The following is a 15006-nucleotide window of genomic DNA, read 5'->3' on the forward strand; positions in this document are numbered from 1 at the left end:
CACACATACATACTCTCACACACGCAAACTATCTTTCTGTCTTTCAGGCACACGCACGCACATAAACTGAGTAGATTAATTATTCAATGACCCTGAAATTTCTATCTCCTCTCTCGCCTTTGTCAGATGACTAGTGGTTGTCTTTCATTCAGACTTTTACACAGTTTTTCTCACACTGGCTAGGCTAGGCGAAAGATCAGATGCTCTTCTAACATTGTGGCATATTAGACATCCAAATAACCAAGAAACTGTTAGAATTTAGTCAGCGTTAACCAGAGCGACTGCCCCTAAAAAGCATCTTCTCATTTTGAAAACTGCCAATGTGGCATAAATATGAGTCAAACATTTATTATAGTGTCAAAATGGACTACAAAGTGTAGATAGATTTTGGTCATAGTCAGATTTATGAGATGATAGGAAAACATTGTATATCATGGAATGAAGGGAGGGCACTAACATTTTTCCTTTGGTTGGGTTTATTTTAATCCTGCCCACAGATATGTCCCAAATGATCATCAATTCAATCTAATAGTAATGCCCATGGTTAATTTTGTTTGTCCCCAACCAGCCCCATAGGGATATCGAATGTCAATCAGTCAATTACCCCACGTACATGCGACAATATTTTAAAGTCAATGGCTCCAAATTTCAATGACTTAAGCATTTAATGAGACAACTTAAATATGTCCAACATGTTAATATTGTTTAGTTTACATGTTGTAATTTGTTGACTCTCCCTAACTAGCCTCAGATGGGCTTTCCAATATCAAACCAATTTTGCCATGGTTGAACTGCAACCAGCTGAAGATAATTGGCGAAAGAAGTTGGCTAGCACTAGCTAGCCAATGCGACTTTAAGACTCAAGACTTGGTTAAACTGTCAAGTTATCTAGAATGGTGAATGTACTGTTTTTGCAGAGGGAATGTACAAATGCATGCCACATCCGAACACACACAAGAGATCCCCACGTTAAAATCCCCCCAACACAACTTGGCTTCAGTCATGGCCTTTGAATTTCTTAATGACCAAGCCAGAAAAATGACTCATTGCCCGCCCAAATATTTATATATTTTTAATTCCTTTACTTTAGATGTGTGTATTGTTGTGAAATTGTTAGGTATTACTGCACTGTTGGAGCTAGAAAGACAAGCATTTCGCTACACCCGCAATAACATCTGCTAAACACATGTACAGTTGAAGTTGGAAGTTTACATTTAAACTTCACAATTCCTGACATTTAATCCAAGTTAAAATTCCCTCTTTTAGGTCAGTTAGGATCCCCACTTTATTTTAAGAATGTGAAATGTCAGAATAATAGTAGTGATTTTTATTTCTTTCATCACATTCTCAGTGGGTCAGAAGTTTACATACACTCAGTTAGTATTTGTTAGCATTGCCTTTTTCAATTGTTTAACTTGCGTCAAATGTTTTGGGTAGCCTTCCACAAGCTTCCCACAATAAATTGGGTGAATTTTGGCCCATTCCTCCTGACAGAGCTGGTGTAACTAAGTCAGGTTTGTAGGCCTCCTTGCTCGCACATGCTTTTTCAGTTCTGCCCACACATTTTCTATAGGATTGAGGTCAGGGCTTTGTGATGGCCACTCCAATACCTTGACTTTGTTGTCCTTAAGCCATTTTGCCACAACTTTTGAAGTATGCTTGGGGTATTTGTCCATTTGGAAGACCCATTTGCAACCAAGCTTTAACTTCCTGTCTGATGTCTTGAGATTTTGCTTCAATATATCCACAGAATTTACCTCCCTCATGATGCCATCTATTTTGTGAAGAGCACCAGTCCCTCCTGTAGCAAAGCACCCCACAACATGATGCTGCCACCCCCGTGCTTCACGGTTGGGATGGTGCTCTTCGGCTTGCAAGCCTCCCCCTTTTTCCTCCAAACATAACGATGGTCGTGATGGCCAAACAGTTCTATTTTTGTTTCATCAGACCAGAGAACATTTCTCCAAAAAGTACGATCTTTGTCCCCATGTGCAGTTGCAAACCGTAGTCTGGATTTTTTATGGCGGTTTTGAAGCAGTGGCTTCTTCCTTGCTGAGCGGCCTTTCAGATTATGTCGATATTGAACTTTTTTTACTGTGGATGTAGATACATTTGTACCTGTTTCCTCCAGCATTTTCACAAGGTCCTTTGCTGCTGTTCTGGGATTGATTTGCACTTTTCACACAAGTACGTTCATCTCTAGGAGACAACGTGTCTCCTTCCTTTTCAGTATGGCTCCGTGGTCCCATGATGATTATACTTGCATACTATTGGTTGTACAGATGAATGTGGTACCTTCAGGTGTTTGAAAATTGCTCCCAAAGATTAACCAGACTTGTGGAGGTCTATAATTTTGGAGGTCTTGGCTGATTTCTTTTGATTTTCCCATGATGTCAAACAAAGAGGCACTGAGTTTGAAGGTAGGCCTTGAAATACATCCACAGGTACACCTCCAAATTATGTCAATTAGCCTATCAGAAGCTTCTAAAGCCATGACATAATTTTCTGGCATTTTCCAAGCTGTTTAAAGGCACAGTCAATTTAGTGTATGTAAACTTCTGACCCACTGGAATTGTGATAGTTTGTTGGAAAAATGACTTGTCATGCCCAAAGTATGTCTGGACCAACTTGCCAAAACTATAGGTTGTTAACAAGAAATTTGTGGAGAGGTTGAAAAATGAGTTTAATGACTCCAACCTAAGTGTATGTAAACTTATGACTTCAACTGTATATGACAAATAAAATTATTTGATTTATTTCAGCCTCCTTTTAACCGTCCTTTAAAAGTGCCTTGTCTCAATGATACGAAGCCACCTAAAATCGTCCAACGTCAAAACAATGTTGAATTTGTCGGCACTAATCTCTTATGGACAGACTTATGTAAACAGAACTAAACTCAGCAAAAAAAGAAACTTCCCTTTTTCAGGACCCTGTCTTTCAAAGGTAAATCATAAAAATCCATATAACTTCACATATCTTCATTGTAAAGAGTTTAAACACTGTTTCCCATGCTTGTTCAATGAACCATAAACAATGAACATGCACCTGTGGAACAGTCGTTAAGACACTAACAGCTTACAGGTAGGCAATTGAGGTCATAGTTATGAAAACTTAGGACACCGAAGGACACACCTTTCTACTGACTTTGAAAAACACCAAAAGAAAGATGCCCAGGTTCCCTGCTCATCTGTGTGAACGTGCCTTTGGCATGCTGCAAGGAGGCATGAGGACTGCGGATGTGGCCAGGGCAATAAATTGCAATGTCTGTACTGTGAGATGCCTAAGACCGCACTACAGGGAGACAGGACAGACAGCTGATGGTCCTCGCAGTGGCAGACCACGTAACAACACCTGCACAGGATCGGTACATCCGAACATCACAACTGCGGGACAGGTACAGGATGGCAACAACTGCCCGAATTAACACCAGGAACGCACAATCCCTCCATCAGTTCTCAAACTGTCCGTAATAGGCAGAGAGAAGCTTGACTGAGGGCTAGTAGGCCTGTTGTAAGGCAGGTCCTCACCAGACATCAACAACGTTGCCTATGGGCACAAACCCACTGTCGCTGGACCAGACAGGACTGGCAAAAAGTGCCCTTCACTGACGAGTCGCAGTTTTGTCTCACCAGGGGTGATGGTCGGATTCACGTTTATCATTGAAGGAATGAGCATTACACAGAGTCCTGTACTCTGCAGTGGGATCGATTTTGGAGGTGGAGGGTCCGTCATGGTCTGGGGCGGTGTGTCACAGCATCATCGGACTGAGCTTGTTGTCATTGCAGGCAATCGCAATGCTGTGCGTTACAGGCAAGACATCCTCCTCCCTCATGTGGTACCCTTCCTGCAGGCTCATCCTGACATGACCCTCCAGCATGACAATGCCACCAGCCATACTGCTCGTTCTGTGCGTGATTTCGTGCAAGACAGGAATGTCAGTGTTCTGCCATGGCCAGCGATGTGCCTTGATCTCAATCCCATTGAGCACGTCTGGGACCTGTTGGATCGGAGATTGAGGGCTAGGGCCATTCCCCCCCCCAGAAATATCCGGGAACTTGCAGGTGCCTTGGTGGGAGAGAAGGGTAACATCTCACTGCAAGAACTGTCATATCTGATGCAGTCCATGAGGAGGAGCTGCACTGCAGTACTTAATGCAGCTGGTGGCCACCCCAGATACTAGAGGTCGACCGATTATGATTTTAGCGCCGATACCAATACCGATTATTAGAGGACCAAAAAAGCCAATGCCGATTAATCGGCCAGTGTCCATTTTCTTTTTTTTCTTTTTTCTTGTAATAATGACAATTACAACAATACTGAATTAACTTATTTTAACTTACTATAATAGTGAGGGGGGAAAGTATTTGAATCCCTGCTGATTTTGTATGTTTGCCCACTGACAAAGAAATGATCAAAGAAATGATATCATTTTAATGGTAGGCTTATTTGAATAGTGAAAGACAGAATAACAACAAAAAAATCCAGAAAAACTCATGTCAAAAGTGTTATAAATTTATTTGCATTTTAATGGGGGAAATAAGTATTTGACCCCTCTGCAAAACATGACTTAGTACTTGGTGGCAAAACCCTTGTTGGCAATCAGAGGTCAGATGTTTCTTGTAGTTGGCCACCAGGTTTGCACACATCTCAGGGGGGATTTTGCCCCACTCTTCTTTGCAGATCTTCTCCAAGTCATTAAGGTTTCGAGGCTGACGTTTGGCAACTCGATCCTTCAGCTCCCTCCACAGATTTTCTATGGGATTAAGGTCTGGAGACTGGCTAGGCCACTCCAGGACCTTAATGCGTTTCTTCTTGAGCCACTTGGCCGTGGCCGTGTGTTTTGGGTCATTGTCATGCTGGAATACCCATTCACGACCCATGTAATGCCCTGGCTGAGGGAAGGAGGTTCTCACCCAAGATTTGACGGTACATGCCCCCGTCCAGTGTCCCTTTGATGCGGTGAAGTTGTCCTGTCCCCTTAGCAGAAAAACACCCCCAAAGCATAATGTTTCCACCTCCATGTTTGATGGTGGGGATGGTGTTCTTGGGTCATAGGCAGCATTCCTCCTCCAAACACTGCGAGTTGAGTTGATGCCAAAGAGCTCCATTTTGGTCTCATCTGAACACAACACTTTCACCCAGTTGTCCTCTGAATCATTCAGATGTTCATTGGCAAACTTCAGACGGGCATGTGTATGTGCTTTCTTGAGCAGGGTTTCAGTCCTTCACGGCGTAGTGTTACCAATTGTTTTCTTGGTGACTATGGTCCCAGCCGCCTTGATCATTGACAAGATCATCCCGTGTAGTTCTGGGCTGATTCCTCACCGTTCTCATGATCATTGCAACTCCACTAGGTGAGCTCTTGCATGGAGCCCCAGGCCAAGGGAGATTGAAAGTTATTTTGTGTTTATTCCATTTGCGAATAATCGCACCAACTGTTGTCACCTTCTCACCAAGCTGCTTGGCGATGGTCTTGTAGCCCATTCAAGCCTTGTGTAGGTCTACAATCTTGTCCCTGATATCCTTGGAGAGCTCTTTGGTCTTGGCCATGGTGGAGAGTTTGGAATCTGATTGATTGCTTCTATGGAAAGGTGTCTTTTATACAGGTAACACCTGGGAGCCATAAATCTTTCTGATTTGAGAGGGAGTCAAATACTTATTTCCCTCATTAAAATGCAAATTAATTTAACATTTTTGACATGCGTTTTTCTGGATTTTTGTGTTATTCTGTGTCTCACTGTTCAAATAAACCTACCATTAAAATGATAGACGGATCATTTCTTTGTCAGTGGGCAAACGTACAAAATCAGCAGGGGATCAGATACTTTTTCCCCTCACTTGTACATCAATAAAATCAATTTAGCCTCAAATAATGAAACGCGTTCAATTTGGTTTAAATAATGCAAAAACAAAGTGTTGGAGTAGAAAGTAAAAATGCATATGTGCCATGTAAGAAAGCTAACGTTTAAGTTCCTTGCTCAGAACATGAGAACATATGAAAGCTGGTGGTTCCTTTTAACATGAGTCTTCAATATTCCCAGGTAAGAAGTTTTAGGTTGTAGTTATGATAGGAATATTGCTCTCTATACGATCTGTATTTCATATACCTTTGACTATTGGATGTTCATTTAGGCACTTTAGTGTTGCCAGTGTAACAGTATAGCTTTCATCCCTCTCCTCGCCGCTACCTGGGCTCGAACCAGGAATACATTGACAACAGCCACCCTCAAAGCAGCGTTACCCATGCAGAGCAAGGGGAACAACCACTCCAAGTCTCAGAGCGAGTGACGTTTGAAACGCTATTAGCGCGCACTCTAACACCAGCGTTATATCGGGAGTTGATAGGCTTGAAGTCATAAACAGTTAATATCGCCTGCTAATTTTTCTTTTAGCTAAATATGCAGGTTTAAAATATATACTTCTAAGAAAGGCATTGATGTCTATGGTTAGATACACGTTCGAGCAACGACAGTCCTTTTTCGCGAATGCGCACCGCATCGATTATATACAGCGCAGGACACTCGATAAACTAGTAATATCATCATCCATGTGTAGTTATGGTTGATTGTTTTTATAAGATATGTTTAATGCTAGCTAGCAACTTACCTTGAATTCTTACTGCATTCGCGTAACAAGCATGCTCCTCGTGAGGCAGGTGGTTAGAGCGTTGGACTTGTTAACCGCAAGGTTGCAAGACTGAATCCCTGAGCTGACAAGGTAAAAGGTAATTCTGTCGTTCTGCCCCTGAACAAGGCAGTTAACCCACCGTTCCTAGGCAGTCATTGAAAATATGAATGTGTTCTGCTAGCTAGGAGCAATACTTATTTTCCACCATGATTTGCAAATAAATTCATAAAAAATCCTACAATGTGATTTTCTGGATTTTTTTTTCCCCTCATTTTGTCCGTCATAGTTGAAGTGTCCCTATGATGAAAATTACAGGCCTCATCTTTTTAAGTGGGAGAACTTTCACAATTGGTGGCTGACTAAATACTTTTTTGCCCCACTGTACATACCTCCCCACCGGATACCATGGTTCAATCGTTCTCCATCCTTCTTCCCATCTGTTTCATGCCTGTCTAAGTAAGCATAAAAACACTTCTGTAAAGCCTCCCTAGTGGCACAGTGATCTGAGGCAGGGCTTGAGGTGTCACTATAGACCCGGGTTCGATCCCAGGCTGTGTCACACCCGGCCGTAACCTGGACACAGGGTTGCGCACAATTGGCCAAGCTTCGTCCGGGTTAGTGGAGGGTTTGGCTGGGGAGGCTTTACTTGGCTCATCGTGCTCTAATGACTCCTTGTGGCAGTCCGGGCGCCTGCAGGCTGATTTCGGTCAGCAGGAGAACGTTGTTTCCTCCGACACATTGGTGCAGCTGGCTTCCGGGTTTAGTGGGCGAGTGTTTAAAAAGCCCCGTTTCGCTGGTCATGTTTTGGAGGACAAATGACTCGCGCTTCGCCTCTCCCGAGCCCGTTGGGGAGTTGCAGCAAAGATACACAAGATGATAATTGGATCACAATTGCATATCAACAAAAAGGGGAGGAAAATCCCCCAAATAATTACTTCTATTATTATTATAATCTCCCTTCCTCTCATCTTCTCTCTTCTCGTTCAGATATAGATGAGTGCCAGTCGTCTCCCTGCGCGTACGGTGCCACCTGCGTGGATGAGATCAACGGCTTCCGCTGCGTCTGCCCACTGGGGCGAACGGGCCCACAGTGCCAAGAGTGTGAGTCTCACTCCCCCCTCGTGATGCACACACATGCGCGCACGAGGATGAGTGTCACTTCATTAGAGAATCAAGACCTTCATGTCTTGTTATGGCAACATGCTCTTACTGTCTGCCTAGACACAATTGACCTTAGCCTCTGAGGTTTCAGTTGATTGACAGCAGTATGTTACTGTGTGTGTGTGTGTGTGTGTGCGCGTTTGTAGTTATTGGTATCGGGAAGAGCTGCCACTATGCCGGCCTGCAGTTCCTTCATGGCAGTCGATGGGAAGAGGAGTGCAACAACTGCCACTGTGTCGATGGCAAAGTGGAGTGTACAAAGGTGAGTGTACACTCTCGCACCTAATTCACACATGCATATCGCTCGTCCACACACTCACTCGTAATAAATTAAACTAATTGGGACTTCAATACCTGGAGCGTACAACACTGAAACGGGGCCTCTTATTGGTCCAGAGGCTTGTGGTTGACCCCTCCCTCTGACCTTTGACCCCCACAGGTCCTCTGCGGACGGCGGCTGTGCCTTCTCCCAGGGTCATCAAAGTCAACGGGTGAGGAATGTGCCCAGGCGGGCCCAGGTGGGCATGAGTGCCAGGAGCACAGCTACCTCGCCTGCTTCTCGCCCCCCTGCCATCGTTGGGGGGTGTGCTCATCCTCCTCCGGCAGTGGTGAGCCCGCACCCCATGACCACACCAAGTGCCAGCCCAACAGTGGGCACCTGGACAACAGCTGTGCCCGCATCACGCTCATCTTCAACCGGGCCAAAGTGCCAGTGGTGAGTGTCTTGTCTTTGTACACACCGATGTTTGATGTTATCACAAGCAAGTTGCTTTCCTCCTACATTCACAAACTGTATCTATGTGTAATCTCCAGGGCACGACGGTGGAGAACATCTGTTCAGAGCTGAGATACCTGCCTGCCACCCGATCCCTGGCCAAAGACCACGCCCTCCTTGTGCTCTGTGACCTCTCCTACACCAATCAGGATGCTGTAGAAGTTGCCATAGTAAGTCCGCTCCTCTGGCTAGCCAATCGAAATCAATTCCTCATCTCGGACTTCCGCCATTAGGGACAACTGACTGCAGGTTGTTGTTCTTTTCCGACATTCTGGTAAATCATGCATTGATGTCAATAGAAGATTCATGCCGGGCGCGCAACTTTGGTTTTTGAAGTGAGGGGGACAACTTGGCTTGGTCTGATGGTCCTCCCAGTTTTTGTGGCATCTAATGCTCATTTCCTGAATTTCTATGCGATCTATTATGATGCATGGTCCTTCTAGCCATCTCTATTTAGAACAAAAAAGCAGAAATGCCACAGTCATCAAGCTAGATGAGAGACCATTATTAAATATGAGAGAGAGCAGAGAGCGCTTGCAAAGTGCTGTTATACTTTCCAGGTCTATGTCCAAACGGTTCGAGCTTCTAATTTTAAAAATGAATCTCTCCAGAAATGTCTCTCACTGCTGCTGCCTGTTATAGACCCCCCTCAGCTCCCAGCTGTGCCCTGGACACCATATGTGAATTGATTGCCCCCCATCTATCTTCAGAGTTCGTTCTGTTAGGTGACCTAAACAGGGATATGCTTAACACCCCAAGCAAGATGCCCTCAATCTCAAATAAATTATGAAGGAACCTACCAGGTACAACCCTAAATCTGTAAACATGGGCACTCTCATAGATATTATCCTGACCAACTTGCCCTCCAAATACACCTCTGCTGTTTTCAATCAGGATCTCAGTGATCACTGCCTCATTGCCTGCATCCGCTATGGGTCTGCGGTCAAATGACCACCCCTCATCACTGTCAAACGCTCCCTAAAACACTTCTGCGAGCAGGCCTTTCTAATTGACCTCATCCCGTCAGTCGAGGATGCCTGGTCGCTTTTTAAAAGTTATTTAAAACATCCTGTGGCGGACTCCAATAACATTGAATAGTCCCCCCGATATGCAACTGTTCAGGGAAGTCAGGAAAACACACAGTCAGTCAGGAAATCCAAGGCTAGCTTTTCCAAACAGAAATTTGCTTCCTGTAGCTCTAACTCCAAAAAGTTTTTGGACACCGTAAAGTCCGTAGAGATCACGAGCACCTCCCCCCAGCTGCCCACTGCACTGAGGCTAGGTAACACAGTTACCACTGATAAATCCATGTTGATCGAAAATTTCAATAAGCATTCCTCTACGGCTGGCCATGCTTTCCTCCTGGCTACCCCAACCCCGGCCAACAGCTCCACACCCCCAGCAGCTACTTGTCCGAGCCTCCCCAGCTTCTACGTCACTCAAATCCAGATAGAAGATGTTCTGAAAGAGCTGCAAAACCTGGACCCGTACAAATCAGCTGGGCTAGACAATCTGGACCCTCTCTTTTTAAAATGATCCGCCGCCATTGTTGCAATCCCTATTTACCAGTCTGCTCAGCAGTCTTCATCGACCTGGCCAAGGCTTTCGACTCTGTCAATCACCGTATTCTTATCGGCAGACTCAATAGCCTTGGTTTCTCAAATGACTGCCTCGCCTGGTTTACCAACTACTTCTCTGATAGAGTTCAGTGTGTCAAATCGGAGGGCCTGTTGTCCGGACCTCTGGCAGTCTCTATGGGGATACCACAGGGTTAAATTCTTAGGCCGACTCTTTTCTCTGTGTATATCAACAATGTCGCTCTTGCTGCGGTGGATTCCCTGATCCACCTCTATGCAGACGACACCATTCTGTTTTCGTCTGGCCCTTTGGACACTTAACTAACCTCCAAACGAGCTTCAATACCATACAACACTCCTTCCGTGGCCTCCAACTGCTCTTAAACGCTAGTAAAATCAAATTGGATGTGGTCTATCACAGTGCCATCTGTACCAAAGCTCCTTCTACCTCCCACCTGTATGCTCTAGTCGGTTGGCCCTCGCTACATATTCGTCGCCAGACCCACTGGCTCCAGGTCATCTATAAGTCTATGCTAGGTAAAGCTCTGCCTTCTCAGCTCACTGATCACGATAACAACACCCACCTGTAGCACGCGCTCCAGCAGGTTTTTCTCACTGGTCATCCCTAAAGCCAATACCTACTTTGGCCACCTTCCAGTTCTCTGCTGCCAGTGACTGGAACGAATTGCAAGAATCGCTGAAGACTTACAATTTCCCTCACTAACTTTAAACATCAGCTATCTGAGCAGCTAACCGATCGCTGTACGTAGTCCATCTGTAAATAGCCCACCCAATCTACCTACCTCATCCCCCATATTGTTTTTATTTACTTTGCTGCTCTTTTGCACACCAGTATCACTACTTACACACCATCTGCTCATCTATCACTCCAGTGTTAATCTGCTAAATTGTAATTCCTTTGCTACTATGGCCTATTTATTGCCGTAACACCTCATGCCGTTTGCACATACTGTATACAGACTCTTTTTATCTATTGTGTTATTGACTGTAAGCTTGTTTATTCCATTTGTAACTCTATTGTTTCTGTCACACTGCTTTGCTTTATCTTGGCCAGGATGCAGTTGTAAATGAGAACTTGTTCTCAGCTAGCTTACCTGGTTAAAGGTGAAATAAAAACATCAAAAAATATATTTTTTAAGTAATTAAACTGAACTAGATCAATGATAATTCAATAATCAGTATTGTGTTGCTCCTTTAACCAATTGCATCACAAGTGAACAGTTCTTACAAATAAAGTATGAAGACCTAACTTTTGATTGTCTTTATGACATCCTCTATCAAATTTCAGCCAACCCGAGCCGCGTGCACGCCGACCCTCACCAGTCTAGTCAATAACTCGACTCTCTCCCCAACAACTTCCTTAGTCTTTTTTGGGGCTGTATCAAGGGAAGGGTTTGGAAATCATAAGTTTAATAAAAACACACATTAACACACAAACAGTATATCCTCCATATAATTCATATCATAGACCTTAATAATACTGTAAAGCTCTTTTAATTGCACACACTATAGCTGGGTCACCCCGTCCTGCCCCTAGGGGTCCACGGCCCTGCAGCACCCCAACCCCATTTAGCTCTAGGATATTAGTGAAACATGAATTATTGGTTTCAGGTGTGTTAGGCCAAGGCCAGAGTGACTACAATCAGTACAGAAGATCCCCAGAGCCAGGACTGAGCAGCACAGAAGCTAGGGATTGCCTAAATAGCTGTCTTCCCTGACATTGGCATGTTTTCAATAGACTCCCTTTGTTGTACAGTATTGCATATAAAGCATCAGACCTTATGAAAGTTGCACAGTATACACTTAATATTTTAATCAATCAAATCTAGTGATAAATAACTTGACATTTCTGCTATACATTGTGGGAGGATAACCAACCTTACACTTAATGGCAAAGCATTTCTTAGCCACTATGAATGCTAGGTTACAGTTTCTTCTGATAAGTCTCCAGTATCAACATTTCCAAGCATACAAAAACCGGGACAATCTGTAGACATGCTGAGATAAAAGAACATAGTCTTTGCCAGAATTCAGCCAGCCATCACAACACCATAATATATGCAAATATATCCCCATTTTGTGTTTAAGGTTTCTAAAGCACATGCAGGTGCCTACAAGCTCTCAAAAAGGAGAGGGCTTGGGCTCTGTTTGAGAATCACTTTTTTTCTGTTTTAAAAATATCACTTAAACTTCTGATTTAATTTGCATGGCGCGGCCATGTAGCCTATAGGCATAGACCAGTAACATAACTGAACTCAATATTCTATTCTTTACAATGTTTCTTAGAACCTGCCTAATATGAAGTAAAAAAGGCTTTTCTTTGATGGTGTATATTCAGAGGATTTATTAAAATAGATGCCCACCCACATCGGCCCAGTGTGATGGTGTGTTCAGTGGCTGGTGATGAATCAATCAATACATTGTTGCTCTGAACGCACAGGACAGGCAGAGAGATGCGCCCATTCAAAAATACCATCCTAATATTAAGAGTCCTGCCACCCCCCGGACCCCTTTTTCCCGCATCGTTGGCGCCACCATTCGAACTGGTCTGAATTGCTAGTTGGGTTGGGGGTATTCCAATGAGTTGGGTCTGGGGTTGTTGTAACTGATTCTGATGGTTGTCTATTGTATTTAATTTGAGCTTAAAGGCCATGGAACAATTCTCTGATTGTATTGGGATAAAGAGTGGGCATTGTCTGGTAACAACTGTGCTGCCTGGAGCTGTATGCATGGAAATGTGTGTTGGTGGGGTTACTGTTAAGGTGAGGGGTTTATTATTAATGAAATTGGGGGCATGTGGTTTGTGTAAGAGGTTCTTATGATCATTAACCACGTTACCGTTTTGGGGTGATTTTAATGTGCCTTGCATTAAATGATTAGTTTCACTACCCATTACACGTGTGCACACACACAGCTTCGTAGACTTAATGACACACGCACAGATACAGTATGATTCCACTCAAGGAGTTTAATCCTGTAAATGAAATGCCACACACACTTCCTCTTTCCTTTTCTCACCCCTTCCCCCTTTCTTTACTGTTTTCCAGTCGTTCCAGCCGGATGAGCAGCCTGACCACAGTCTGATCCAAGAGGCGGCCAGCACCATTGTGGGCACGCTGTCTAAGCGTCACAACAGCACAGTCATGCTGGCTGTCATTGAGGTCAAAGTGGAAACGCAGGTCATGCCCCCCACAGTGGGTAAGTAAAATGCCTGAGGTTGACCCCCAGGGCTGTGTTGTTGTAGTCCTTCAATTCCTCATTTGAGGCGCTGTCTTCCTAAAGGCACTAAGTTTACCTGCTGAAGCCAATTGATTTTATAGCCGCGGTCATAAACCGTGTCAGTGGCCGTCACCCCACGTCTCAAAAACAGGGCTTAAAAACCCCTGCGTGTTACCTTAATGGGGTGACTCACTAACAACCTCAGTCTGCACACTTCAACGTGTAGTGCATCCATGTACAGTATTAAATGTCATGGGTCTTTAAGATGACCAACTGCATGTAGGGAGAATGGTATTTCATCCTTGCATTCTAACTTGGCTGCCTCAGCTCTACTTAAAGATGTATTATTCAGAAATCGCTCTGCTATTTTCTGTTTGCTAAAATTTGAATAATTTGCTTAATTTCAGTTGACGTGACAAAACAAGAAAGTATTGGTTAAAGCATCATTGTACCATCTAAACCACTGCAAAAATATTGTATTTGCAGCTGTTTGAACTGAAAGTGAAAGACTCAAAAACAAAACTTGAGCACGGGAAGCATATAAATAAATCACGTCTACCAATTCATAGACTTCCTTTAATGAGTGACAGATCTATAACTCACATTTCTATATGAATTTGGTCGAGTTGCCCAAAGCGTTACATATTGCAGCTTTATAATTTTGCTGTGTTTTATGTTGAGCAATCGATTTGAACCCAGTTTCTTTTCTCTCTTTCTGTATTTCCCTCTTTCTCTTGGTGGCGTAGACTACCTTGTGCCCATTCTGTGTGTGGTCTTCTGTGTACTCTGGCTCTTCTGCATCATTGTGTGCGTGTGGTGGACACGCAAGCGGAGAAAAGAGCGCGAGAGGAGGGTGCCCATCGACGAGAGCGTCAACAACCAGTGGGAGCCCCTGCGGCCCGTTGGAGGACGTCAACAACAACCGCAGCTCAAAGACAACAATGAGGCCCAACAGGAGCGCAAAAAGCTCATGGGCTCCCCCTACAGGATGCGTGATGGAGGGGAGGAAGAGGAGGAGGAGACAGAGGGAGAGATGGAGTTCGAGGAGGAGGACGTAGAAGCGGAAGCAGGCAAGGGGCCCGTCTGTAAGTACTCTAAAACCGGAGTGCAGTCCAAAGGGGATGTGATCTGCACTTTGCGGAGTTTGCCCTTAAAAACACCCATCCGGACCACCACCAAAGACAACCTCTGGAAAAATGTCAACGCCTCCCTGGCTGGCCAAGACGTCAAAGACCATTTTGTATGAACAAACAGGACTCTGAAACGGACTCACTCCACAGCCCCGACCGAGGAAAGATGGGGAGGATCCTATATATTGTACTATTAAAAGAGCGGCTTTTCAGTTATTTTGCTGTCGTCTGTAATGATTTGTTTTTTTTGGGGGGGATGGTAACGCGAGGAGGGCGTTTCTTTTTTATGTACAGATGAAGCATAATTGTATTACTTTTGAACGAGGAAAAGTGAGGCCTCGCCTTTGTTTGAATTGTACTGTTAAAATGAGCGAAGATAAAGTCCAAAATGGAGGGGGGGGGGGGAATAACCTGTATAAAGACTTTTTCTGTTTGTTGATTGTGATTTTGTTTAATTGTGAGTGGGCCCTTTTGGTTGTGACCGAGACTGGGGGGG

The 15006-nt window shown here is 44.2% G+C and overlaps 1 protein-coding gene across 2 annotated transcripts in view; it reads left to right on the forward strand.

Moving 5' to 3' along the window:
• Positions 1-14722, forward strand: part of jag2b (jagged canonical Notch ligand 2b) — a 99158-nt gene extending 84436 nt beyond the window's left edge. For both annotated transcript variants that reach the window (XM_029631569.2, XM_029631570.2), the window contains 6 exons: positions 7615-7728; positions 7935-8050; positions 8228-8503; positions 8602-8733; positions 13209-13359; positions 14127-14722. In XM_029631569.2, the coding sequence (XP_029487429.2) occupies positions 7615-7728; positions 7935-8050; positions 8228-8503; positions 8602-8733; positions 13209-13359; positions 14127-14626 (1289 nt within the window). In that variant the 3' untranslated portion in view covers positions 14627-14722. The remainder of the gene's footprint in view (positions 1-7614; positions 7729-7934; positions 8051-8227; positions 8504-8601; positions 8734-13208; positions 13360-14126) is intronic.
• The last annotated feature ends 284 nt before the right edge of the window (positions 14723-15006 follow it).

This window comes from Oncorhynchus nerka, linkage group LG24 (genome assembly GCF_034236695.1).
Source record: "Oncorhynchus nerka isolate Pitt River linkage group LG24, Oner_Uvic_2.0, whole genome shotgun sequence".
Lineage (NCBI taxonomy): Eukaryota > Metazoa > Chordata > Actinopteri > Salmoniformes > Salmonidae > Oncorhynchus > Oncorhynchus nerka.